Source organism: Drosophila subpulchrella, chromosome X (genome assembly GCF_014743375.2).
Source record: "Drosophila subpulchrella strain 33 F10 #4 breed RU33 chromosome X, RU_Dsub_v1.1 Primary Assembly, whole genome shotgun sequence".
Lineage (NCBI taxonomy): Eukaryota > Metazoa > Arthropoda > Insecta > Diptera > Drosophilidae > Drosophila > Drosophila subpulchrella.
The window spans coordinates 16512179-16535767 of record NC_050613.1 but is presented as its reverse complement, the minus strand read 5'-3'; the positions used below and the strand labels follow the sequence as shown (position 1 = coordinate 16535767).

General features: G+C 40.5%; 7 protein-coding genes across 16 annotated transcripts; 3 read left to right on the top strand and 4 right to left on the bottom strand.

The window, feature by feature from the left end:
• Positions 1–191: 191 nt before the first annotated feature.
• On the bottom strand, positions 192–5684 carry LOC119556758 (BTB/POZ domain-containing protein 7). Of its 2 annotated transcripts, XM_037869179.1 has the most exons (7): positions 5476–5684; positions 4595–4700; positions 4339–4529; positions 3771–3874; positions 3115–3707; positions 533–3052; positions 192–460 (listed from the first exon to the last, which is right to left on the bottom strand). In XM_037869179.1, the coding sequence occupies exons 5-7, from the start codon at positions 3523–3525 to the stop codon at positions 317–319; spliced, it is 3075 nt and encodes a 1024-aa protein (XP_037725107.1). In that variant the 5' UTR covers positions 3526–3707; positions 3771–3874; positions 4339–4529; positions 4595–4700; positions 5476–5684; the 3' UTR covers positions 192–316. The 2 variants fall into 2 exon arrangements, with proteins under 2 accessions (XP_037725107.1, XP_037725108.1); XM_037869180.1 differs by lacking the exon at positions 4595–4700 and having other exon boundaries at positions 5476–5678.
• Positions 5685–6542: 858 nt separating this feature from the next.
• LOC119557988 (glyceraldehyde-3-phosphate dehydrogenase 2) lies at positions 6543–8093 on the bottom strand. The gene is made up of 2 exons (XM_037871082.1): positions 7949–8093; positions 6543–7852 (listed from the first exon to the last, which is right to left on the bottom strand). The coding sequence occupies exon 2, from the start codon at positions 7831–7833 to the stop codon at positions 6835–6837; it is 999 nt and encodes a 332-aa protein (XP_037727010.1). The 5' UTR covers positions 7834–7852; positions 7949–8093; the 3' UTR covers positions 6543–6834.
• A 2722-nt stretch (positions 8094–10815) lies between these two features.
• On the bottom strand, positions 10816–16335 carry LOC119557987 (guanine nucleotide-binding protein subunit beta-1). 4 transcript variants are annotated; one of them, XM_037871080.1, is made up of 3 exons: positions 16182–16335; positions 14959–15082; positions 10816–14853 (listed from the first exon to the last, which is right to left on the bottom strand). In XM_037871080.1, exon 3 carries the CDS (start codon positions 14642–14644, stop codon positions 13622–13624), a length of 1023 nt encoding a protein of 340 aa, XP_037727008.1. In that variant the 5' UTR covers positions 14645–14853; positions 14959–15082; positions 16182–16335; the 3' UTR covers positions 10816–13621. The 4 variants fall into 4 exon arrangements, with proteins under 4 accessions (XP_037727008.1, XP_037727006.1, XP_037727009.1 ...); XM_037871078.1 differs by having other exon boundaries at positions 14959–15294; positions 16182–16330; XM_037871081.1 differs by having other exon boundaries at positions 14959–15201; positions 16182–16285.
• A 665-nt stretch (positions 16336–17000) lies between these two features.
• LOC119556552 (nucleic acid dioxygenase ALKBH1) lies at positions 17001–18311 on the top strand. Of its 6 annotated transcripts, XM_037868837.1 has the most exons (4): positions 17083–17194; positions 17260–17286; positions 17393–17798; positions 17855–18311. In XM_037868837.1, exons 3-4 carry the CDS (start codon positions 17560–17562, stop codon positions 18201–18203), a joined length of 588 nt encoding a protein of 195 aa, XP_037724765.1. In that variant the 5' UTR covers positions 17083–17194; positions 17260–17286; positions 17393–17559; the 3' UTR covers positions 18204–18311. The 6 variants fall into 6 exon arrangements, with proteins under 6 accessions (XP_037724764.1, XP_037724768.1, XP_037724767.1 ...); XM_037868836.1 differs by having other exon boundaries at positions 17001–17194; positions 17260–17798; XM_037868840.1 differs by lacking the exon at positions 17855–18311 and having other exon boundaries at positions 17001–17194; positions 17276–17286; positions 17393–17532.
• Positions 18312–18960: 649 nt separating this feature from the next.
• LOC119557258 lies at positions 18961–19702 on the top strand. The gene has a single exon (XM_037869942.1). The coding sequence runs from the start codon at positions 19264–19266 to the stop codon at positions 19666–19668; it is 405 nt and encodes a 134-aa protein (XP_037725870.1). The 5' UTR covers positions 18961–19263; the 3' UTR covers positions 19669–19702.
• On the top strand, positions 19693–22008 carry LOC119557257 (myb protein). Its single transcript, XM_037869941.1, has 2 exons — positions 19693–21055; positions 21115–22008. Exons 1-2 carry the CDS (start codon positions 19720–19722, stop codon positions 21768–21770), a joined length of 1992 nt encoding a protein of 663 aa, XP_037725869.1. The 5' UTR covers positions 19693–19719; the 3' UTR covers positions 21771–22008.
• A 208-nt stretch (positions 22009–22216) lies between these two features.
• Positions 22217–23524, bottom strand: LOC119556812 (glycosyltransferase-like domain-containing protein 1-like). Its single transcript, XM_037869265.1, has 3 exons — positions 23407–23524; positions 23072–23354; positions 22217–23013 (listed from the first exon to the last, which is right to left on the bottom strand). Exons 1-3 carry the CDS (start codon positions 23489–23491, stop codon positions 22251–22253), a joined length of 1131 nt encoding a protein of 376 aa, XP_037725193.1. The 5' UTR covers positions 23492–23524; the 3' UTR covers positions 22217–22250.
• Between the last annotated feature and the right edge of the window lie 65 nt (positions 23525–23589).

Here is a 23589-nt window from a genome sequence, read left to right as displayed (position 1 = left end):
TACGCTGTTCTTGTCAGTTTTAAATGTTTTGAAGTCTTTAATCAGCTAGCCATTAGCGGTATAAGAACTCCGATCACCAGTCTTCAATAACCACAGCGAAAGTCCAATTTTTAAGAACATTTTGCAGGAAAATTGTATATTTTCATCTTATTCCAGCTTATATTATATATTGATAGATCATTGGAAAGGGGTATCATTTTGACATTTATTTAGTAGTTTGTTTTATTTATCTAGATTTTTAGTTTTAATTGTATCGGATTTTTATTTAGAAAGGCATGCTAAAATAATGCCCATGATCGGGGGCCACTCGAAATCTCTATAAAAACCTTGGTGGTCCAGAATTGTATGTCCCGGAATGTTGTGGATGTGATGTTGGCGATGGTTGACCCTGCCGCAGGATTTCGAATGGCGAATTCGAACGCTGCATAAAGTGGTGATAGTTGTTTGTTGGCAGTTGGTGCTTTAATTACAGATGTGATATATTTAATTAGGGATATAGTTATGGGATAAAATCAGTATAACAATGACTAACCTGTATATTTCGAAGGGTCATAGAACCGACAGCACTTCCAATTATATGAGGGCTCGGGCCATCGCCTAAATCTAATTGCAAGCTCTCGGACATGTCGTTATTACTGCTTACTGCGCGTCCGCCCATGTTGCCTGGGCCGCATCCAGCTCCATTGTTCGTCAGGTGGAGCTGTCCCAGCGAGGCGGTGGCCATCGCCACATCGGGCATCATCTCGGACAGATGGCTATTGGCCGCGTCCAGGCCACATGCGCCGCCCTCGGCGCCCATGTCCAGTCCCAGGCCATTGCCGTGCGGGAACCGGAAGTCGCCCTCGGTGATGAGGGCCGGCAGGTCGTTGCGCTGGTGCACCGATGAGGAGAGGCGCGAGTAGCTGCACTGCAGCGTGGGACCCGAGCCGGAACCAAATGCATTGGCCACGCCCATCAGGCCGTTCGAGTGGTGGCGTGGGAAGGTGAGATTTCGACTGTAGCACGGATGGGCGGCGTCGGTGCCGCACGACGCCACGGATGAGCCGCCCATGGGCGACAAGAACGACGGTGCAACGGTGGTGTGTCGCGAAACTGAGCAAGTGGCCGCCGGCGATGGCGGCGGGCTTTGATCCTCGTCCTCCAGCAGGGAGTCGTCCTTCTGCGACGTCGTGGCAATTGTCTCCTCGGCGTGGCTCTCGTTCCTGCCCGGATTGGTTTGCAGGGCGATTTCTAGGAGGTCGGACACCTCGTCGGGCAGATTGAATTCCCTTACCACTCGCAGCCGTATTTGCCGATCGATTTCACTCTTCGAGGAGAGCGGCAGCAACAGAGCACGCTGGCACATGGGCGACTGGCGCAGCTTGTGCTCCCGCTTGCGCATCGCCAACAGGGTTTGGTTGTCCGGTGGTGGTATTACAGCGGCGCCTACTAATATATCAACATTTCCATCAGTACTACGGTTTTCTACTGTGCTAAGATCACTATTCGCCTTTGAATTCATATGCGACACCATGTAGAGGGTGTCCGGTATGTCGGGGGGATGTCGACACCGGCGCATACGCATTAGCTCAACCTGATGGTGTGACGATGACATTCGATCCTCCAGCAGGGCCTTGACCTCCTCGAAGTAGGGCATAAATAGGCGGGGCCGCACGTACAGCCCCTGGTTTTTGCCCCCACGAATCCAGGCATTGATACGTAAGTTCTCTCGATCATCGCCGATCATGTGCGATGGCGGTGTGCTCACCAGACCCCGTCGAATCGCCTGGCAGAGGACCTCGCAGTGCGGCGGCAGGACATGATCCATGCGCACCAGCGGCAACAGTTCGGAGAGTATTTCGCGCAGCTCTATGTCGCTCAAGTCGCGTTTCTTCACCCCCTTGCGCGCCACCGAGTGGGCTGTGTGGGATAGCAGGTTCGGTTCCCGATCCTCCATGCGCCGGATGAGCTCCTGCTCACCCCACTTGAGTACGGCCTGCAATACCTCCAGTTCGGAGGCTTGTAGAAAGTTACTATGCAGAATATGTATTAACTGAGATTTATCGAGTTGATGCAACACAGGCGAGGAGCTCACAGCGGCGAATTCCTCCCGCAAATACTGACAAGCTTGGCGAAAGACCCAGGCGGATCCATAGGGCTGGCAGCCCCACTTCAGGACTGTGGGTAACGTCTCAATCGATAGCCATTCCAGAATCAAATCCTCACAGCCCTGAGCCAAAATATCCAGCTCCAAGAAACGACCGATCTGATATAACTCCATGGCCTCCTCCAGCGTTGTGGGTCTTACCCGTCCTGTGTTGGTGAGAGCGTGTACCTCCCCTAGGGAACCGGCCGATGTGCCCGATCCCACGCCTCGCAAAATCAATGTCAAGTCCACCGAGTCCAAGTAGATGGCCTGCAGCAGTACACGCGCATATCTTTTTGGTATAACAGTTTCATCTAATACGATGCGTGTGGGCACATGCAACGAACGCTCCACGTACTCGTCAATATTGCGTGTACGACGCGCAATTAGATTCCGGAAAAATGGTGACCTCGCGCTCAAGATCGCTTTATGGCATGGCAGTTCGATCTTCGGCCGGAAGCCGTACTCCGAGGTGCCCGAGTCCTGTCGCAGATAATCGTTGCTACCGTCCGCCGTGAAGACAAGGGCTGCATCCGCATAGTCCCCCGTTTCCAGCAAATAGCGCAGATCGTGCTCGAGGGGATTCGGTGTTCCAAAATCCTTGCCCAACTGTCGCAATAGACCAATGTCAATGTTCGGATCGTGGGGACAAAGATCACCGGTGTATAGGTAGCGCAAGAGCGATGAGAAAAGTTGCACATCTATGGGGGAAGTGGGTAGCTCGAGACATATGCGCGCTCCGAAACCAGGACATCCTGCCAGCAGGTCCCGAAAATATACACAACGTGCCGATAATATTGCACGATGGACTGAGAATATCGTTCCACGAAAGACCAGATCACAATCGGTGCACAGATTCTTCTCATAGATGGCAGCCAGGTCCTGCTTAAATGTGGCTGCCGGCGGTCGTGCCAACTCGGCCTGCACCTGTAAGACAATTCGGTTAATAGATCACCAAGTAAGAGATTATAGGGAAATGTTATGCTAACCGACAAATCCCTCAGAGCCGACAGTGCCTCGAACTCCTCGCACAGAGCGGCCAGCTCAACGGGTGCCCAATCGGAGACGAAATCTCTAAGCACGCGAGCGTGATCACAGGCCTTGGAGGAGCGCCGTCGCCGTATGAACTTGCGTTTGAGGGTGGCAAAGCCGGTGGCACGCTTCCTCCTCTGATCCCGATGGTAGTGTGCTCCACTGATGACGATGCCCGGAGCACCACCGGCATTCCCACTTGGCCCGCAGCTACTGCCACTGCCGTAAGCACCTGCTCCGCCGGACATCTCGCCCATGCCCATGGGCAGAGCGGATAGGTTGCCATTCGAGCTGCTGGAATTGCTGTTTCCCCCGCTTCCCGATGAGGCCACCGTGGGATAGCTGCTGCTCGACGTGTTGGCACCCATTCTGAGTGTGTGTGGGCTGGCCGGCAGATCCGGATCAGATGCCAAATACTAGACTGACTGCGGTACTTGGTGTCTATGTTTTTATGCAGGGCATGCACAAGGCATTATATCTTTTACTTTCATGTCTATAGTGTCGGTATATATGGGTTTACTTGTAGCAGCGCGTTGTTAACAACCAGATTCTGATGAAAATAATATTTTCAAGATTAAAAAAGGCTTAATTTTGGGTATTATTTGCCAAGTACCTTGTTTGTGCATTTTATAAATTCAGCTTTTGGGACCTCAAAGTCCTGGAACCCTTAAGAAAAAGGTATTTTCCTGTGGACATGATAACACCTGACAGATTTTTCTGAAATAAAATAAAAATAAGTAGTTTTTGTAAGTAGACTGAAGCTATTTGTAGCCTTATCTTAAATGTTATTGTTTTAGTTTCTATGAATTAATAGATATCAAATGCTCCGTAATAATAGAGGAAGTACTGAACCTCAAAGGAAATGGACTGTATTTTTTTTTTCAATTTAAAAAAAATGATATAAGACTTTGCCAAAGATAAACTAATGAGTAATGAAGGCATGACTATACAAACAAATGTTTTTAATACTTGTAAATATTAAGATATTAGAATTCCTATAGGATAGGAATTTAAAAGAAATGAGAAATGCTGGTAACATATTTTGACCACGCCTTTTCCGCCCCCGCAACTGTTATTAATGAAACCCACATACATATGTATATACAATTTGCATGTATATTTTGGGCAGATTAAGTAACTTTTCAATAAGTTCAGCTTATTTCTTATCACTTGGTACCAACCTGTGCTATTACATTCAGTCTTCGAGATCCAATTGTTTGCAGTTTTTGATAAGAAGCCCACCGATGGGCAAGCTTTAATCCCCCAGCTCTCAGAACTCCTTCATGATTGGATTTTCCTTGCTGGTGGAAAAACGAAGGCTGCAGAATTCAGCCTTGAAAATGCAATGCAAGCTAATAAACAATGTTGTAACCTAGAAGATATTATTTGGGTGGAATTAACGCATACATATCGCTGGACATGGGTGTACATACATACCGACAAAACAAACAACGTTATATTATGTACATAGTTTTCATGAGCATTGTCTACATTGACCCACATATGTTTGTATGTATGTTCGAAAGTAAATAGGACATTCCAACTGAACGAAAAAACGAAACAAATTGTTTAACTATTAAAAACCAAATATTTCACTTGAAAAAAATATAGTTTCTTAACACCAAGGAAATGTAGAACATTTATTTCTCACAAATAGTTCACTGATACACTTTTAAAACCCTTAAAACGAGCGTTTTGCATTCTATTATTTCGTTTCTCTCAGGTCCACCAAATACATACATACACACTCTCTTATGTACACACAAAGTTGCCAATACGACATGGATGGTCCCATATGTATATATGTATATTATAAATAGTTCGTATGTTTAGGCAAATACACACACTTTTGGGGGGTTTTCTAACGCTTTTCACCGTTATTTCAATTGGACAACACTTCGTGACTTATTCATGGACAACATTGAAATGTTAAATTTACATATACCAAAATAGATGGGCATATGTATAGAGAAACGCACTGTTGCACATGTGCAACGGAACATCTATTAAAATTTCCATACATGTGTATAATTCACTTTAAAATCCCACAAAAGCTGCTTTTCAATGTTAACGAAAGTATTCGAGATGTTTTGACACCGTTGGTAATTATTAATTATAAATGAGATCCGCACATATATTTCCAACGCACATATGTATGTGCATATTCAGCAATATGTATACAGATTATATTCACTCTGCACATACGTAAGATGAGAATTCTATATTATGGGTTTTACGGGGGCGCACAAATGTTTTATTTTATTTTCACTGGTGAAAATTTGTCCAACTCATACACAAAATCACTCGGGGAAACATACTCTTTGTTTGCCACTCCAGTTTTACACAAGTTAACGCGTTTTCACTTGACCACTTTAATTCACATTTAGCAGGAACCAATGGTCTTCGCGTGTTACGATGGTTAATGTTCAGTTGCTACATTTGCATTTTCAATAATTCACATTTTATCTCAGGGTTTCGTCAATTGATTATTTTATTTACATGCCATGCCAGTTGCGTTGCGATTTCAGTATTTATATACTGAAAAGTATACATAATTCGGTATATAAAATATTTATCGATAAGCGGTATTTTATCGGATTTTAGGCAATTTGGCCTAGCGCTTTTTCTGGGATTTCCAGTATTTTATAAAATACCAGAATTCCAAGCGAATATTTATCGATACCAATTGAAAGGGCAAAACGCGCGTTGATACCGGATAAAAACTGCGTTTGGCTGCCTTCTAGTTAAGAAAACAGATCTGTTTAATTCTATAATTTAAATTTTGAATTTTTTGGCATGCAATTTTTAATATAAAAAGTTTTAAAACTAAAAAATAAATACCAAGAACATAACATACCCAAGGGCTATACAAGCAATTTAAAATCATTTAATTCAATAAATTAAATTACCAGAGGCGTCTCCATAAAACATGATTACTTAATAAGTTTGCCAAGGAGATACAGCTATACAGCTATGAGATACAGCTATCGATAGCTCAATTATATTCAAATTTTACTGGGATCATCCCTGAGAAATGGTTGGTATATTGGAAAGCTTATAATTATGTTTTTCTGATTTTTTTAATTTGAAAATTAAGTATGCTCAATGAAGTATCTTAAAAAAGGTTTCAGGGAAATGCCATCCCTAAAACAAGACAAACTTTAAAAATTATGTAAAAAGTCATACGAAAATTTTATTATAGGCGTCAAAATGGGGGTGGGCAAACTTTCAGGAATATATAATCGATAATGGTTTTAAAAATTTCCAATTGTCAAAAAAAAAACCTTTTTATCTAACTTATAGCTCCACGTTTTCCTGTCACGAATTTCAAATAAAAAGGCCAAAATAAATATTTAAATGCCTATAAATAATATTTTTTTACAACTACACACAGAGTGAAACTTTATTCAACAACAGTAAACATATTAATGTGTATATGGATGTATGTATTTAAATTTTTCCAATGTGTTTTTTTTTGTGGCTGGTAAATTGAAGAGCGAAAACAGAAGCATATTTCATAGCGCATACGTGATGCTCCGCCGGGGAGCAATATTAATATTATGTGATCCATTACTGATCCATTTCTGATGTGTCTCACCCCATTTTACCGCTCATCTAACTTTAACTTTCATATTGTGCGGATGGGTATTGGTATTCTGGATGGATGCATTCCATACTTAATCCTTGCTCTGCATGTACTTGATCAGATCGATGACGCGGTTGGAGTAACCGAACTCGTTGTCATACCAAGAGATCAGCTTGACGAACTTGTCGTTCAGCGAAATGCCAGCCTTGGCGTCGAAGACCGACGAGTGGGTGTCGCTGAGGAAGTCGGTGGAGACCACCTCCTCATCGGTGTAGCCCAGGATGCCCTTCAGGGGTCCGTTGGCGGCCTCCTGAACCTTGGCCTTGATCTCATCGTAGGAGGCGCCCTTGCCCAGACGCACCGTCAAATCGACGACGGACACATTGGGCGTGGGAACGCGGAATGCCATGCCGGTGAGCTTGCCGTTGAGGGCTGGGATAACCTTGCCAACGGCCTTGGCAGCTCCGGTGGAGGCTGGAATGATGTTCTGGGCAGCGCCACGTCCATCACGCCACAACTTGCCGGAAGGTCCATCGACGGTCTTCTGGGTAGCCGTGGTGGCATGAACGGTGGTCATCAGACCCTCAACGATCTCGAAGTTATCGTTGATCACCTTGGCCAGGGGAGCCAGACAGTTGGTGGTGCACGAGGCATTGGAGACCACCTTCATGTCGGGCTTGTAGGCATCCAGATTGACGCCGCACACGAACATGGGGGCATCGGCGGATGGGGCCGAGATGATGACCTTCTTGGCACCGCCCTTCAAATGGGTGGACGCCTTGTCGATGGTGGTGAAGACGCCAGTGGATTCGACCACATATTCGGCACCAGCGCTGGCCCAGTTGATATTGGCCGGGTCGCGTTCGCTGAAGACGGTGATCTTCTGGCCATTGACGACCAGGAAACCGCCCTCGGCGGCAACGGTGCCCTTAAAACGTCCATGGGTCGAGTCGAACTTGAACAGATAGACCATGTAGTTCACATCGATGAAGGGATCGTTGACGGCCACAACGGAGGCTCCCTTATCGATGGCGGCGCGCAGCACCAGACGACCGATGCGTCCAAATCCGTTAATTCCGATCTTCGACATGGTTAACTTCTTTGTTTATCTAGAAAACAATATAGTATACACACATATATAAGTAAATGTAGTTAATGAAAAGATTGGTGGAAAAAAGTGTTGGAAAAGAGGAGATCTACACTACCTTTCGGCTTGCTAGCGAGGAATCGACTGTGCTGGCTGAGAAATTTTGAGCACTTTCTATGGGCGAAAACTTGGGCGAGAAAATTTTCAAAGTCAGATGAAGGACGTGCGTGTCAGACCACCGCAATAAAAAGAGCTTTCGGCTCTCATCAATCTCAAAGCTCAGTGCTGCCCAGCAGACTTATTTTTCGGAATGTTTCAGAATAATATTAATATTGGTATAAATAAATAGAGGGGTAATTATAAATAAGTAAAGTAATTAAAGGAATTTTTTAAATTATTGTTATTAAATTATAATCAACAACTATTTTTTAAGAGAGCTCTTCATTGGTAAGTTTGTTTGCATATAAATATATTTAATATCCATCCATAAAATTGGCACAATTAATATAAGGATATAATACAAAGTAAATATTATATCTAAAGTTAATTAAAACAAAAATATTAAATACCAACTTTTTTAGAAAGCTTTTCATTTGGTTTTTTTAAAAGTGTTTGCTATGTTATCTTCTAGGTACACTCCATTTCACCTACTCAATTTTGTTGCTGGAATTTGAGCTTTTTTGAGCTTGGAGAGAACATGCGAATTTAGAAACTGCACACTCACACATACTTACATACATATGAAAATTCATACACTCCAAGTTTGGTTGCCGGTATTTATATATGTACACTGGTATAAACATACAAACAAACATATGTGCAAACGTATATACATTTATAAAAATCTTAACTTAAGTTTATATCCCTACAAGTAAAATAACTCATTAAATTGAATAATTCTTTACTATTTAGTCATACTTATGAGTGCACATTGTATTATGTACATATGTATGTGTAAAGATTTATACATATGTATGTATGTTTATGAGTAAATCATTTTATGGTCATTTTCTTATCTCAGGCGATATTGTATTATTCATAACAATTTATTGCTGTTAATTAAGACCCTCTTCAAAATTCAAAATACATATTTGTAAATACATACATATTTCATTTCATTTTTAACTTTCGATTTCAATAGAGCTTTCATCATCCCTTGGAATTGTGGAAAAACACCTGACAGCTCAACCACTATATTTCATGAATTCTGATTTCATATTGTAATGCATTGTATTAGTCACAAAATTACATGAACCATTAAAACTGAAATTTAATAACTTTGTGATGAAATCTTAATACAAATGTAAACTTTATGAATTTCATTTTTGAATTCTATGTAATAGAGCAGTAAATCCAGTTTACATAAATGTTTAAACATAATCAAATGTATATACATGCATACAAATGTATTTGGCTGTGAAAAAAATCAAATGTAACATTGTTATAGGTTAAAAATAATATAACGTGAATTCTTCAGAAGATAAATGAATTAAATAAAGATATTATATTCATGCCTTATCAGCATTAAAGTTTTTTGGAGTTTTATGTGACATAAAACCACGCAATTTATAATTGTTGTAATTCTATTGGAGGATTCCAAAGCATTAATAAACATCTGTTTGCTTAGCGAGATATCTAATGGGCCAATGTGTTTCGTTATCGTTATCGATAGCAAACGCGCGAATATGTGCGATATTCAACCGATGGTTATCCCGTGCAACCCTAAATTATTAATGTAACGGTGGCAATTTAAACGATCACTATGAAAACATTAGCAAAAAGATTTCTGAAAAATATATACAAATATTGAAGCCACTTGATGCTCTGTTAATTTATTTTTTTTTTTTGATTTTTTTGGCGGTACTTTTGAATTATAGCTTTTACGTTTGGTGTGACATTTCAGGGGTGGGTCAAAAGGCGGTTACTTTTTTGATGAAGCATTCGTTTTTGAATTCCAAAAAAATTCTCTTTTCAGTTGCAGTCCATCGATTTTTTATTTTTTGTAGGTCTTTTTCACTACCTAAAATGATAGTGAAGAGTTTCAAAGGAACTTTGTATTTAATTAGACAAATATTAAAGCTTTATTTATTTTTTAAAGGATATATCTCTTACCAGAAAGAATCGAAGAGATAGTGGTAAGTCCGTGTAAAAGGCTCTGCCTTTGAGTTGAGTACCTAAGTTGAAGGAGCTACTTACGCAATTTAATGAAACTCTTGAAGTGGGGTTGTTGAACCTCACGTCAACATTCCACCTCGACTTTTTAACCCAGAAACCTCGTTACAGATGGCAAGCTCCTTGACGTCACAAGCCAAACTAGGCTATCTGTCACTCTACATTCTACAGAATCCCACTAATGTCCTCTAAGGTTTTCTTTTATTAAAGCTAATACCTTAAAGTTTTAGGAAACCGTAAATATAATCCTATTTTTTACCTTTTAATCCGTTTTAAAATTAAATTCTGGTAACTAGTCAAAAACTATTAGTAAGATCATTGTTTAAAATTGTCTAAAAAATGAATACTTAAATAAGCCAAAAAATGTTAATACAAAATTGTATGCATTTCGAAAACAAATAAATACAGAGGAAAATATTACGCGTTGGAACCAAAATTTAAAATTGAAATTCTTTGATTTACACATATGAACAGAAAAATGGAAACTAGATCAGTTTAAAAGTAAGTATTTAATTTAATTTTAAGTTAGGGTCGCCTACAATATTTGGAAGCATGGTATTCCTGAAATACTTTTATAATGGGATCCCAAAACTAAATAATCTTGTATAACTACAATGTGGCAGGTAAGTCAATGTTGAAATGAAATGACCAAGTGTTTAATTGAAAAAAAATGTAATTTGATTGCATATAAATGTATGACTATTAGCATGCCAGTTTTATTAACCCGTTAATCCTGACAGACCAAACTCTTAATTAATGTTTTCGGCATGTACATACGTGCACACGTACATTAAATGATATATGTATGTAGCATTTGCTTAACACAATTTTCTTTATTATTTATTCTAGATATAACGCTGAGTTGACGGCTATGACACAAATTATAAATTAATGTTAGTAATCTTCAGTTTTCATTTAAATATGTATGTTTGTATGTATGTTTATTACATGACCATGTTTTATTCAAATTTCAATTTGTTTTGTTGACAGCTTTTCTCAATTATTGTTAATAACTAATTACAAATAAACCATTTTATTCAATTTGTCGATTTTTTAGGTAGACAAATAAAACAGTAATTAAATTACAATACATATATGCGCATATATATGATCGGTGTGGCATATATATGTGTAAACATAACGTATACATAATTAAATTTACACGGAAACACACATACATAGAGAAGGGTTCTGATATTAACATACTTGAGGGTTGTGGGATGCGCGTTCTAATAACAAAGTACTCTTAAAAAAAATATTTAAAAAAGAAATAACACGTTACTTTGCTCCTTTTAGGCTGTGATAGAAAAATACGTTAATTAAACTTACTGCTGGAGTAAAAAATTCCTGACAATTCGTAAAGTGCGTGTACGTAATTATTATTATTGACCTTAGATGGACTTACTTTGGCGCATTTTTTCATTTTCGCAAAATAGATCAACTTGAATTACTCCTTGTTTAAGTTAAACAATAAGATTATCGTAATTTTTTTTTTTGGTTTTATTATATTTTATTATTTAAATGTTACAAAGGTTTCTTTTCATAATTTATTCATAGTTTTGAAACAGCATTAGTTTTTAAATGGCCGTCCAGAATGTCCAGATTGTACTAAAAATAAGTAAGTCCATCTATGGTGAAAAAGCAGAGCTCAAATAAGCTTACCAATAGTTACACATATACATAGGAATATTCGGTTCAATATTATCAAGCATCAAAAGTCGGTAAAAATACACAATTTTGTCCATTTTAAATGTTGATTAAGATTTTTTGATTGGTTTTCTTTTTTTGTGGGGACTGGTTTAGGATTCCTCGTTATCGTTGCTTGAAAAACTATTCACTTTAAATCACAATTTACCTATCGGACCAACATATTATCGTTAAAAAAATACTTCGAGAAGGTCAATAAACTAGTTAAGTTTATTACAGTTTTCAATGAACTATGGTATAGCTAGGATTTCAGAATGCTGGAATTGGTTTCAGCGAATTTCCTATTACCGCTTAAAATTAATTTAAAAAAAAAACAAAATATAAAAGTAGATAAGAACTTGATGATTCAGTATATTCGTAAGACAGCAAGACAATATCAGTATTTTCACAATATAAGCTTTAGTTTTTTGGTTGTTTGGTTGCATTCTACAATCGTTTTTGCATTTTTCAAACCTCGATCAAGCCATATACGTTGTAAAACCTCATAAGAATTTAGGAGAATAAAATGAACAAAAATTGAACTGTATCAATTGTGGTGAGAGGGATGAAATGCTCAAATTATTTCCATGATGCTTTAATGCCCTTACTGCCGCAATTCTATGAATGTATTTGTTAAGATTTTGTTAAACATTTATAAATGTATTATAAGATTTAAAGGTGTTTTTCAATTTATTGTTATAGCTTATATGGCCATCATATTATATATAAATAGTTTTTCCACTTTTTCACTAATGCATAGTTTACATATATGTTATTTAAATCATTCTTATTTTTGTTTGTATATAAATTAGGGACTTAAACATAATAAGACAAAAATTTGTTATAGTGTTTTTGTTTACTTTTTTTTCATTACTTGATTTATAAAGTTTATTACGCAATTTTTTTGTTTTTTCTTTTTCGTTTTTTGTTTTTTCTTTACTTTTAGGTTGTTTTGCCGTGATTTTTTTTATTTTTTAAATGCTTTAACTTTATTTGACTTCTTTCTTCTTGCCTCCCATTTCATCAGGATCCACGTTCTGAAGTTTATGTATTATACGCAAAAGAATATGTATTTTTACTTGTTGACATACATGATTACAATGATACCATCTTTCTCTTGTTCTTGTTCATTTACTTTTACTTTTACTTTTACTTTTACAAAGTGCAAACGACTGACTGACGCAATACGGTGTTGGCGCACTCCTGGGATCACCGGGGAACCGGGGATTCCCCAGGATCCTCAGGTTTTCGGCTCTCAGCTGCACTCCCCACTGAAATGCGATTTGAACTAAGTTTAATTTACGTACGTTTTAAACTGTAGCTGTAACCGGAATTCTGACTAAACAACTGACTATCTCATCAGCGGGCCCCCATCGTCTCTCAACTTCATTTTCATTTGGTTTTTCTTTTGTTTTTTTCTTCAATTTTCCATTTACACTAATAATATTCTTGTATGCGTGTGTATGTCTATTTGTATGTTGCTGCGTATGTCTGCGGTTTTTTTCTTTTCTTTGTTTTTTTTATTTGTTTTTTTTGTTTTGTTTTGTTTTTTGTATAATTTTAGTTAATAAGTATATAGCAATATAAATAATGTTGTATATAAAGTTCTTTGTTGTTGTGGTCTACGTTCTAGTCAACTAGCTGCGCCCACACATATTCAAAACGTCCGGCACTCATTTAATATTAACCACAGAGGTAACACCGAATCATCATTTACATTAGATCACAATGTAGATGATGGGTGAAACACTATCCGCAGACTGCGCAACCGTTGACCTGACCCCACCCCACCCTTTAATGCATTTTGAAGTTCTTTTTTTCCATTTTCATTTTGTTTTTGGTTTTGGTTTTTCTCTTTCTCTTTCTATCCTTCCTTCTTTCTGTTTATGTTAATGTTTATGTTCTTTTGTTTTGTTTGTTTGTTTGTTTGTTTTTAGTTCCATACACGCAAGAAGGAGTCCCACGATCCTGTTGCCACCGCCATGCCGTTCTCGGTGACCCCCAAACAGGATACACGGTTGTCGTGGCCGGCCAGGATGCCGGACCGTTCTGCCTTCATCGTGTCCCACACATTGCAGTTGAAGTCATCGTAGCCCGCTAATAACAGACGGCCGCTCTTCGAGAATGCCACCGATGTGATGCCGCATATGATGTTGTCGTGCGAGTACATGGCCAGCTCCTGATCGGCCCTAATGTCGAACAGTCGACAGGTTGCGTCGTCCGAACCGGTGGCGAATGCCTGTCCATTCGGGAAGAATGTCACCGCATTGATATCGGACTCGTGGCCGGGGAAGGTCTGTTTACAGACGCCCTCACGTATGTCCCAAAGCTTGGCCGATGCATCGCAGGCGCCAGAGACGAACGTTTTGCATTGGGGCGCCAGCGAGAGGGCCATCACATCGCCGGTGTGTCCCAGAAACGAGGTGACCTGCAGTCCCGTCTCAATGTCCCACAGGCCGCACGACATATCACCGGAACTGGTCACAATCTGATTGTCGTCCAGGAAGCGGCAGCACGATAGATAGCCACCATGGCCGGGCAGCTCACGGGATACCCGGACATTGCCCTCGCGCGTCTTTAGGTTGTAAATTGAACACATGTTGTCTAGGCCGCCGCAGGCCACATAGCTACCGGATGGTGCGTACGCGCAGGTCATCACCCACGATGATCGCAGTGGTATGGCATGGACTTTGTTCGTGGTATGCGAGTCCCAAACAATTAGTTTGCCATCCTGTGAGGCTGATACGAGATTCCTTGAATCGTTGCCCCAATGCATGGCGTAGATTTTCGCCAAATGGCCGCGTAATGTGCGACGGGTGCGCATCTGTATGCGGCCAATGGGTTCCAGCGAGGTGGCCGCTTGCAACAGGGATGTGTCGCAGGCCGCCTTCCGGGCATCCCGTATGGCGTTCTTTAGGGATTCGGCCTCCTGCCTCAGGCTGTCCAGTTCATTCATCTTGTGATCGTTGGTGGTGCTGGTGCTGCTGCTGCTGCTGGTGGTGGTGGTTGTGGTGGTGGTGGTGTAGAGATGGGATGATTTGGTGGCGGCTGGAGGATTCGGTTAGTCGGTTATTCGGATGATCGGATGCTCGGTTTCCGATTCGGTTTCGGGTCTAGCCGGCTCTTTCTCAACTAGATCCTGATTCCACTCGCTCGGTAGATGTGCTACATTTCGGTATATACGATATACCGGGCGGGGGGGCGGAAAAGTAAACAAATGTAGAGACTTCACAGAAGGCAAGTGCATCATAATGATATGGGTGTACTTACGCTTACTTTTTTTAAGCTGGCCAGTAGCTTAGTCAGGATGAAAAGCCTCGGATGATCACGCTTGCATACGGCGATTATTTTGTGCACTCTCTCTCTAGTATGGATTAATCATGAACTTTGTGTTCTGCAAGAGTTTCGGTTTTTTTTGTTTTTAGTTTTTTTTGTTGAATACTACTATTCACGCATTATATTCGCGGTGTGCATTTAGTTTTTTTCTGACGGTTAAGTCGTCGTCCTTTTGCTCTGCCAATTGAATTATTTGGTTTTTCTTTTGGTTTTTCTTAGTTTTTTTGGTTGGTAGTTGGTATGAATGTGCGGTTGGTGTATTTTAGATCCCTGTAGAAAGTTTTGGTTCGTTAAATATACTATGTTTCAGTGGGGGGAGGGCGGGGATTGGGATTTCCTAAAAGATTTCCTGTGAGGGGTTTTCTCTTCTTCTTCGTTTTCGTTTTTTGTCTGATTACTAGGATAATACGAAATGTGGATACTACAGAAAAAAAAAGAACTATATGATCTTGTGTACGGGGGACAAGATGGAAATATGAATTTTAAGCCGCCACGGTTTTTAGTTTTCCGCTTTCGATTCGATTTCAATTTGAATTCCTCGCCTGTGCTGGATGTGTTGGATGTGGGATATGGGATATATTCCTTTTGCTTTTTTTGTACACCAAAATTGCAATTTTTGCACCACCACCGCGGCGCACAGTGGGCCGCCGATTGGAGCAAGGAGCACGACCAGTGGGTGCGAGCCGTGCGCAATTGAAAGCGCGGCAGCGAAAGCAGGTCAGAAGTTCCCGAGAGCGGGCGGTGAGACAAAAACAGTCGCGTTGATTGGTTGTCGCAGTCGCACCAACGTCGACCCCGTAAGCACACACATGACAAAGAGTGGGAAGGAAATAGATATAAAAAAAAAAAAATAATCAATTTTAAACGTTGAACATTTTTCGTTGGGCAGGCACACAGAATATATCTCTCAGATACGGATATTTTTCAAGCCGAAAAAACACTGGTTTACGAATCGAAATCGGTTTTTAACTGCGCCCCCTCATAATCATAGATGTAGGCGGAAAATACACGGAGTCTACTGCATTTTCCCCACTCGTCGTAGAGTATGAAAATTTTTTTTCTTTTAGCACATACACACACATTACCATAGATCAGTAATTTTTCTTTCAATTTTCATTCACCGGACAGTTCCTTGCTGACGACAAAACGCTACTTACACGCAGTGTTAACTTTTTATACGCAAAACAAATTCCCGTCTTCAACTACACAAATAACTGAAAATTTTGTTAACGAAGCCACCAATCTGTAACTTTTCATTTGCACTCTACAATTGGCAGCCAACACCTAGAAACAAATTAAGGGTGCAAGGAAGCAGTATCGATGTATTCGGCTGTTATCGATAGCATGGATACATATTCGGAGACCAGCCCGTTCCCACTTTGGGCGGAGGACGTGAAAATACGGAGCTGTTATTAAGGTATTTTTTAATTTCAAAGCAAATTATTCGAATTTTTAAAAAAAAAGTTTAGTATTTTAAAACAAAATATGTTGAAACCTTTCAATTTGTATTCATTCTTCTATTAATCTATCAAATATATTTTACCAGATTTAAATTCGCGTTTTCGGTTTTTATTCTGTTCCCACTGATTCGAATTTATGGGATCTTTAATAGTAGTTCACATATGATTCGTGACATTAACAGTAAAAAAGTTAAACGATAACTACACAATTTGTTATGGGGCTATCATAAAACAGCTGGAAACGAAATCGATTCAATTTAGTTTCCTTAATATATCGATATGATACTTGAGATTCGATTATTATCGAACAATTTAAGCAAAAATGAATCACTGAAGAGAAAAAAAAGGTTTTACATATTTTCTTGAAATATTTTTATGATTTATGATGATGCTTTTCAATATCTTATGTTTGGATATTTAATTTTCCCCAAACATCTGGGGGAAAAGACCGGTACCTGAACATCGATTTATTTCCACCCCCAAGAATGAATTCTTAACGTGTTGAATAGCATTTAAGATCTCTCCAAACGCAGTCACACTACCTGTAGTTAATTGTATATTTTTGTTTATATTGTATATATTATTTATTAACTATGTTTAAGCTAGCTTTTAAGCAATACAAGGCGAAAAGCAGTAGTCCCGACTTAACAGAGGTGATTAATGTTGATGATATTGAAGCTAGGCAAAACGATCCGCTGCAAAAAGATAATGTAAGTACTCGACCTGTTGCATATGCAATTGAATACTGGTGTTATCTCCCTATTTACTATCTTAGAATGTTCAACGTTTAGATATCAGCAATGTAAGAAATATTCAGATGATGCCAGGCATTAAATCGCCAAGTGACTGGCGATCTTATGCACTTACTCATCATCCTGGTATTATTATTATCCGGAACCCATTTACAGAGCGTGGCCGGCGTTATTGGATTGCTCGATGTCTACGGGACTATCCGCGGAGACCAAATATTGTCAACTTAAATGAAAGACTCTTCGAAGATTCTGTAAGATCGGACTGGTGGAAACAGCTTAATCTGTGCAGCGATGGGGAAGAATTCCAACGGATAAAATCGGCGATGCGTTGGACCACATTTGGATATCATCACAACTGGGACACAAAGCTCTACGATGAGCAGATGCAGTCACAGTTCCCAGAAGATTTAAGCAATCTGTGTCGATTGTTTGCGTCCACTTTAGGATACAGTGATTTTAAGCCGGAAGCTGCAATAGTAAATTATTATCCAGTTGGAAGTACTTTATCGGGCCATACGGATCACTCCGAGCCCAATAAATCCGCCCCATTATTTTCATTTAGGTAACATAAAAAAAGGTGTCCCTTTCACAGAGTTTAACTTGTTATATGTTTTACAGTTTTGGTCAGACCGCAATATTTTTAATCGGAGGAAGAACTTTGGAAGAAAAACCCTCCGCAGTTTATCTTCGGTGTGGAGACGTTATGATTATGTCCCAAGAGTCACGACTATGTTATCACGCTGTTCCCCGCATTATGAGAACCCAGACCCCTTGGTCTTCTACCCTGACAAATGAAAATGCCGATGACGCTGATATTGGATCACATCTGTTGGATATGGACTTATTTCAAAATGTAGGGGAACCGAATTTTTGGATTCCTTTTTCGAATTATATTGGCGACTCTCGTATTAATATTAATGTACGTCAAGTGCTAAACCCAGGAGATTCAAATTTAGGAACACTTTGAGCGAACTGATTTTTATTTCTCAAGTGAGTTTTAGTTATTTCATAACTTTAAGTAAACTGTTTATATTCAGGTAATTTTTTACGTACATTAATAAAAATTTTAACCGAATTTGGTTGGAAGAGATTTCTGTGACACATCGGAAATCGCTTAGCGTTGAAATCGAGAAGTTTTTTTTTACGTTCATGAATCAAAAATAAAGTTTTATATTGAGCTATCTGTCTCCGTAGAACTCTCGTTTTTATTATTTCTTAAATCATCGGCGCCAAACAAAATAAATATAAATCAAAATCGTGCAAAAAGGAATTTTTAATTTTTCAAATAAAAAATAGCCTTATTTTTAAGGCTATCGGTTATTTAAAATTAAAACAAGCATGTTTCCATTTAGAAATTACGAATGTGTCCCAAAATATTAAAAAATTAAGCTTCTGGTTTAAAAAATATCTAAAATATACCGGTGGTTCACCACCAGAACACTACTATTATCAGTAAATATATCGATATTTTTTAAATTACAATAAGTAACTTATTACCTTTTCCTTTGATTATTTGATTTGGAAATAAAAAATCCAATAAAATATAAATATTTAAAAATAACTAGAAGCCTTAGTTTGGGAGCGAACGCTAACTATCGAAACTACGGACATGTTATCGAACGCGATATCGGACGTTGCTACAGTGGAAACGGGCGTAATTATCAAAAGAGTAATTTTCTCGAATGGTTTCCGTCGTTTTGTTGGGAAAATGCCGATGGTCGTCGAACGGTCACACTAAATACTGAATTTTAAAATAATAAACGATACGACGCCGTGAAATTCCAGTGTAGAAACGTGAATAATTAGATAAAAAACCTAAGAGTGCGTACATTTAGAGTAACAGTTGACATTTGAAATGATGGGAGTGTGACTTAAAGATACTTATATGCATGTGCAAGCGAGCTAGCTCCTAGATTTATACCCGAAATATACATCACATAGAGAATAATGTTTGGCATAGGTGTACGAATATCGTGAAATGTGAACATTTCGCTCTGCATGTTTTGGATAATTTTGGATGGCTGAGCATGTCCATGGACAGATCCTCAATTAATTGCAACCTAGAGGTAATCAAGAGCACAATTGGGGTTAATCCGCATTCGAATTCCAACCCGAATCCGAATTCGAATCCAAGCGAACAATTCGATTTCGATCGCACCGAAAATGATGCGACGCACCCAATATTACGAGGCGATCACCGACACCAGGGTGAACTGGTCCAATGTTTGACGTGCCGCATGCAATTCAAGAGCTTCTCCTTCAGCGACATATGTGCTCACTACATTTTCACGCACAGCAATCGGAACAATTGCGATTTTAGCAATCACCTGTACAAGTGTCTCTACTGCAAGCGCGACGTTCACTATTTCCTGCGAGCGGAGAAGTCCGATCCCGAGATCTATCACTTTTGCTCACCGCGGAAACAAAGTTAACCGATCTATACCTTATACACCATAACCATATACGATATATTATAACTAAAAATGGCGAGTGCCAGCAGTGAGAATGGCGAGGAGCTAATGGTCTACGATGGGAACTCGGATTCGGAGGAGTCTGAGTACTCGGAGACCGAGGATACCCATGATGGCGACAAGGAATCCCCACTAATAACCCCACATAGCAATGCCGATTCGGGTTGTCCCCTGGAGGTATCCCTGCCGGACCCCAAGTCGGCTGGCCAAAAGGGTCAGAATAAGAGCAATAGCAGCACTGGCACCAGTACCAGCACCAGTCTTGGGGCAGTGAATCCCAACTATGGCTTCGGCAAACGTTGGTCCAAGTCCGAGGATGTGCTGCTCAAGAAGCTGGTGGAGAAGCATGGCGAGAACTGGGAGATCATCGGGCCGCACTTCAAGGATCGCATGGAACAGCAGATCCAGCAGCGTTGGGCCAAGGTCCTCAATCCGGAGCTGATCAAGGGTCCCTGGACGAGGGATGAGGACGACAAGGTCATCGACCTGGTGCGTAGCTTTGGACCCAAGAAGTGGACCCTCATAGCCCGGTACCTGAATGGGCGCATTGGGAAGCAGTGCCGCGAGCGTTGGCACAATCACCTCAATCCGAATATCAAGAAATCAGCCTGGACCGAGGAGGAGGACAAGATCATCTACCAGGCCCACATCGAGCTGGGCAACCAGTGGGCAAAGATTGCCAAACTTCTGCCCGGCCGCACCGATAATGCTATCAAAAACCATTGGAACTCAACAATGCGTCGTAAATATGATGCCGAACGCAGGTCGGCGAATGCATCTGGTAGCGATTTGAAGAGTTCGCGAACCCATCTTATAACGCTGATCAAATCGGGCGGCATCAGCAAGGGGCAGCATAATAATATGCAGCTCAAGTTGGCTTCCACGGAGGCAACAGATAACAAGCCAGACACAAAATCCGATAACGCTGAGGGCACGCAATTGAATAATGTAAAACCTGAGCTCACCGAGTCACAAGATTCTTCGGGAACCGATAATTACCTCAGCTCTCTGGGTACTCTGAATTTGAAGATGTCACTACCGCGCCAAACACCGAATATCTTGAAGCGGCCGCGCAAAAACATTCCCGAAACTCACCTTCAGGCTGGTCCATCGAACGGGGTTTTCGGCCAGGAAGAGGCCGCCAAGCCCCGTCTGCCCGGTTCGCCTGTCATCACGCCCATCAAATCTCTACCCTTCTCGCCGAGCCATTTCCTCAAGTCGCCATGCCTGACCACATTCGAGGATATGAACTTGCGAGCCAGCACACCAGTGACCAAGGTCTACAATCGCGTTGGCATGGAGATCAAGAAGGAGCTGGAGACCTCATCCATTGAAACTCCGCACAAGAGTAAGTATCTGTGTACATTTCCCATGGCAATTTAAAAACACAATCATTTCTGTTTTTAGGCCAACTTGGACCGCGAACACCAACGCCTTTTAAGAAGGCACTAGCTGCCATTGGCAAGAAAAGGGACGGTCGTCGATATGAGCCCTCCAGCCCGTCCAGTCTGGCGGAAGATCTGGCTGAAATCATCCATGAAGAGCATCTAAGCAATTCCCTGAATGGAAACAATTCCAAAATCACGGTTGGTGGCGATCAAAGCACTTCGTTTAGCACCGAAAACAATGCCCAGTCGCCGGTTTTGAAACGTGCCAGAAAATCACTGCTCTCCACTTGGAGCTCCAATCATCTTTCCAACGGAAGCATCGCCAAGAAGATTCAACCTTTCGAAACCGAGACGCCCAGCAAGTTTCTCACGTCTCCAGGCAACATTTTGAAGGACACGCTCTGCAGCGAACAGGATCTGCCGTTCGACGAGGGCCGAAAGGAGAATCGACCATTCCATAACCGCAGAAGCTACAAGTACCGTGGTGCGTTGTCCTACGATCATGTCATCGATCCGAAATGGGCTCGGGTGGCCTGCGGCAAGACCAAAGATCAAATATTTATGGAGGAGCAGGCCTATGCGTGTCTTAAAAATCTCTCCTGTATACCACGTTCCCTCAACTTTGAAAAGCAAAAATGTTTGGTAAACTCATTCGACCGCTTTGGTTCACTATAATTTTTTCATGTTGCTATAAGAGGTATTACAAAAATTATTATGAGTATCATTTTTTTATAATGTAGATACATACGGCTCCTTAAAATTGCACATACATTTAATAACACTTTCGTTTGATGAGCAACGCATTTCAAAATAAGATTAAAAGTACTACATTTATTGCATTATTGGTTACACACACCTTGATTTGTATCCCATTTTTTCGTATATTTAATAAATAAATATGCTTGAAGTGAAAGAAGCTTGTCTTTAACCAAATCTTGGGAATGTTGGCCTTGTAGCAGGAAATATTTCAGTTTTCATTTTGTATTTAAAATGTAGCTTTTGGAATGTATAAAGAACCTTTTAATAAAATTGGATCATATATTTTTTTCATGTAAGATAAAATAACAAAAGAAAACAAGTTTATCAGTCATTTGTATCTATCTATATTGATGTTTTCTTATCAAAGGGAAGCAAAATACATGTCAAATGTATAGATTAGTTAAGACTTATATTTATGTTTAACAAGTCTAGATATTTTGGCACAAGTTGCTGCGCCGAGAAGCATTCGAAACTGAATGTCTCGAAAAATTGATCGCGCTGTTTACGAAAGACCCTCGGATTTCGGCAGAAGTTATAGAGCTTTTTGACCAAAGCGTTGGAGGTGTTGTACAGGTTTTCCTTCGGATAGATTTCAGGGTAAACCAATTTATTGGGGACTATGGGATAGCAACCACAGTAAGTGGCCTCCAGCATCGCCACGCCGAAGAACTCGTGGTCAGCAGTTGAGATGACAATATCACCAGAGAGCAGAGTTTTCACATACTCGTCTCGTTCCAGATGACCAAAGTTTACCAGCTTATTCCCCAGCTTCTCTTGGATATTATCGAAAGCCTCTGGAATCTCCTGGTAGCTCTCGCCACATATGGTCACCTTGAAGTCCACATTGCGCCCATTGAGCTCGTAAAGCGCCTCAGCCAATAGCTTTGGATTCTTGTCGTGCTCCCAGCGATGTGGCCATATGAGGTGCAGGCACTGCTGATCCTGATCCAGATCGGTATTATCTTCTTTAGGGGTCTTCCGTTTGTTGGGAAATCGCTGAAACTTGACGGGGAAGTATAGAACTTGGCATTTCTTCTGAATTTGTTCCCGAATTTGTTTTATCTTAAAATCTGGCTGGATTTTTAGGAAGGGTTGCACATTGTCCAGAAATGAAGTGCAATTGAACTGGGAATTGAAGAGCACAATGTCGGCGGCGAGGCTAAAAAAAATGTGTATTATAGAAAATCCATGGAAAACTATATGATCTAGGGGCTTACCAGGATAGGATCTCATTGAAACCGTATTGACAGTCGCGCTGTTTTACCTCACGTACTGGATAGATCAGCTGGTTTTCGTGGAAGTATACGATTTTCCGGCACGCTCCAAGATCCGGACGGACGCCTATCAGTTCGGCCAGGCTGAGTACGGAGCTGGTAAATAGCACCCGGTATTCGTGATCGAGGGGTATCAGCTGGGAAAAATGCAGAGCGGAAGTACGAGCTCGCCAATGCCATTTCTTGGCGGGAAGGCTGAATATCTCATAGTCAGTTTCGCTGAGACCTGCGAATTAGTGTTATGGTTAAAGGAATAAATTGGGTATCAGACGACCCACCCTCGATCAGTGTGTCAATCAGCTGTTTATGACTGCCCCCGTAAAACGGCTCAATAATCAAAATATGCGGTTTGGCGGACGACATGACTTCGGGCAGTTGGAAAAGTGTGACCGGTGAGAAAAATACTTTATTTGAATTATTAAAATAGAATAGAATCAAGTAAAACCAATGGAAATAAGTTT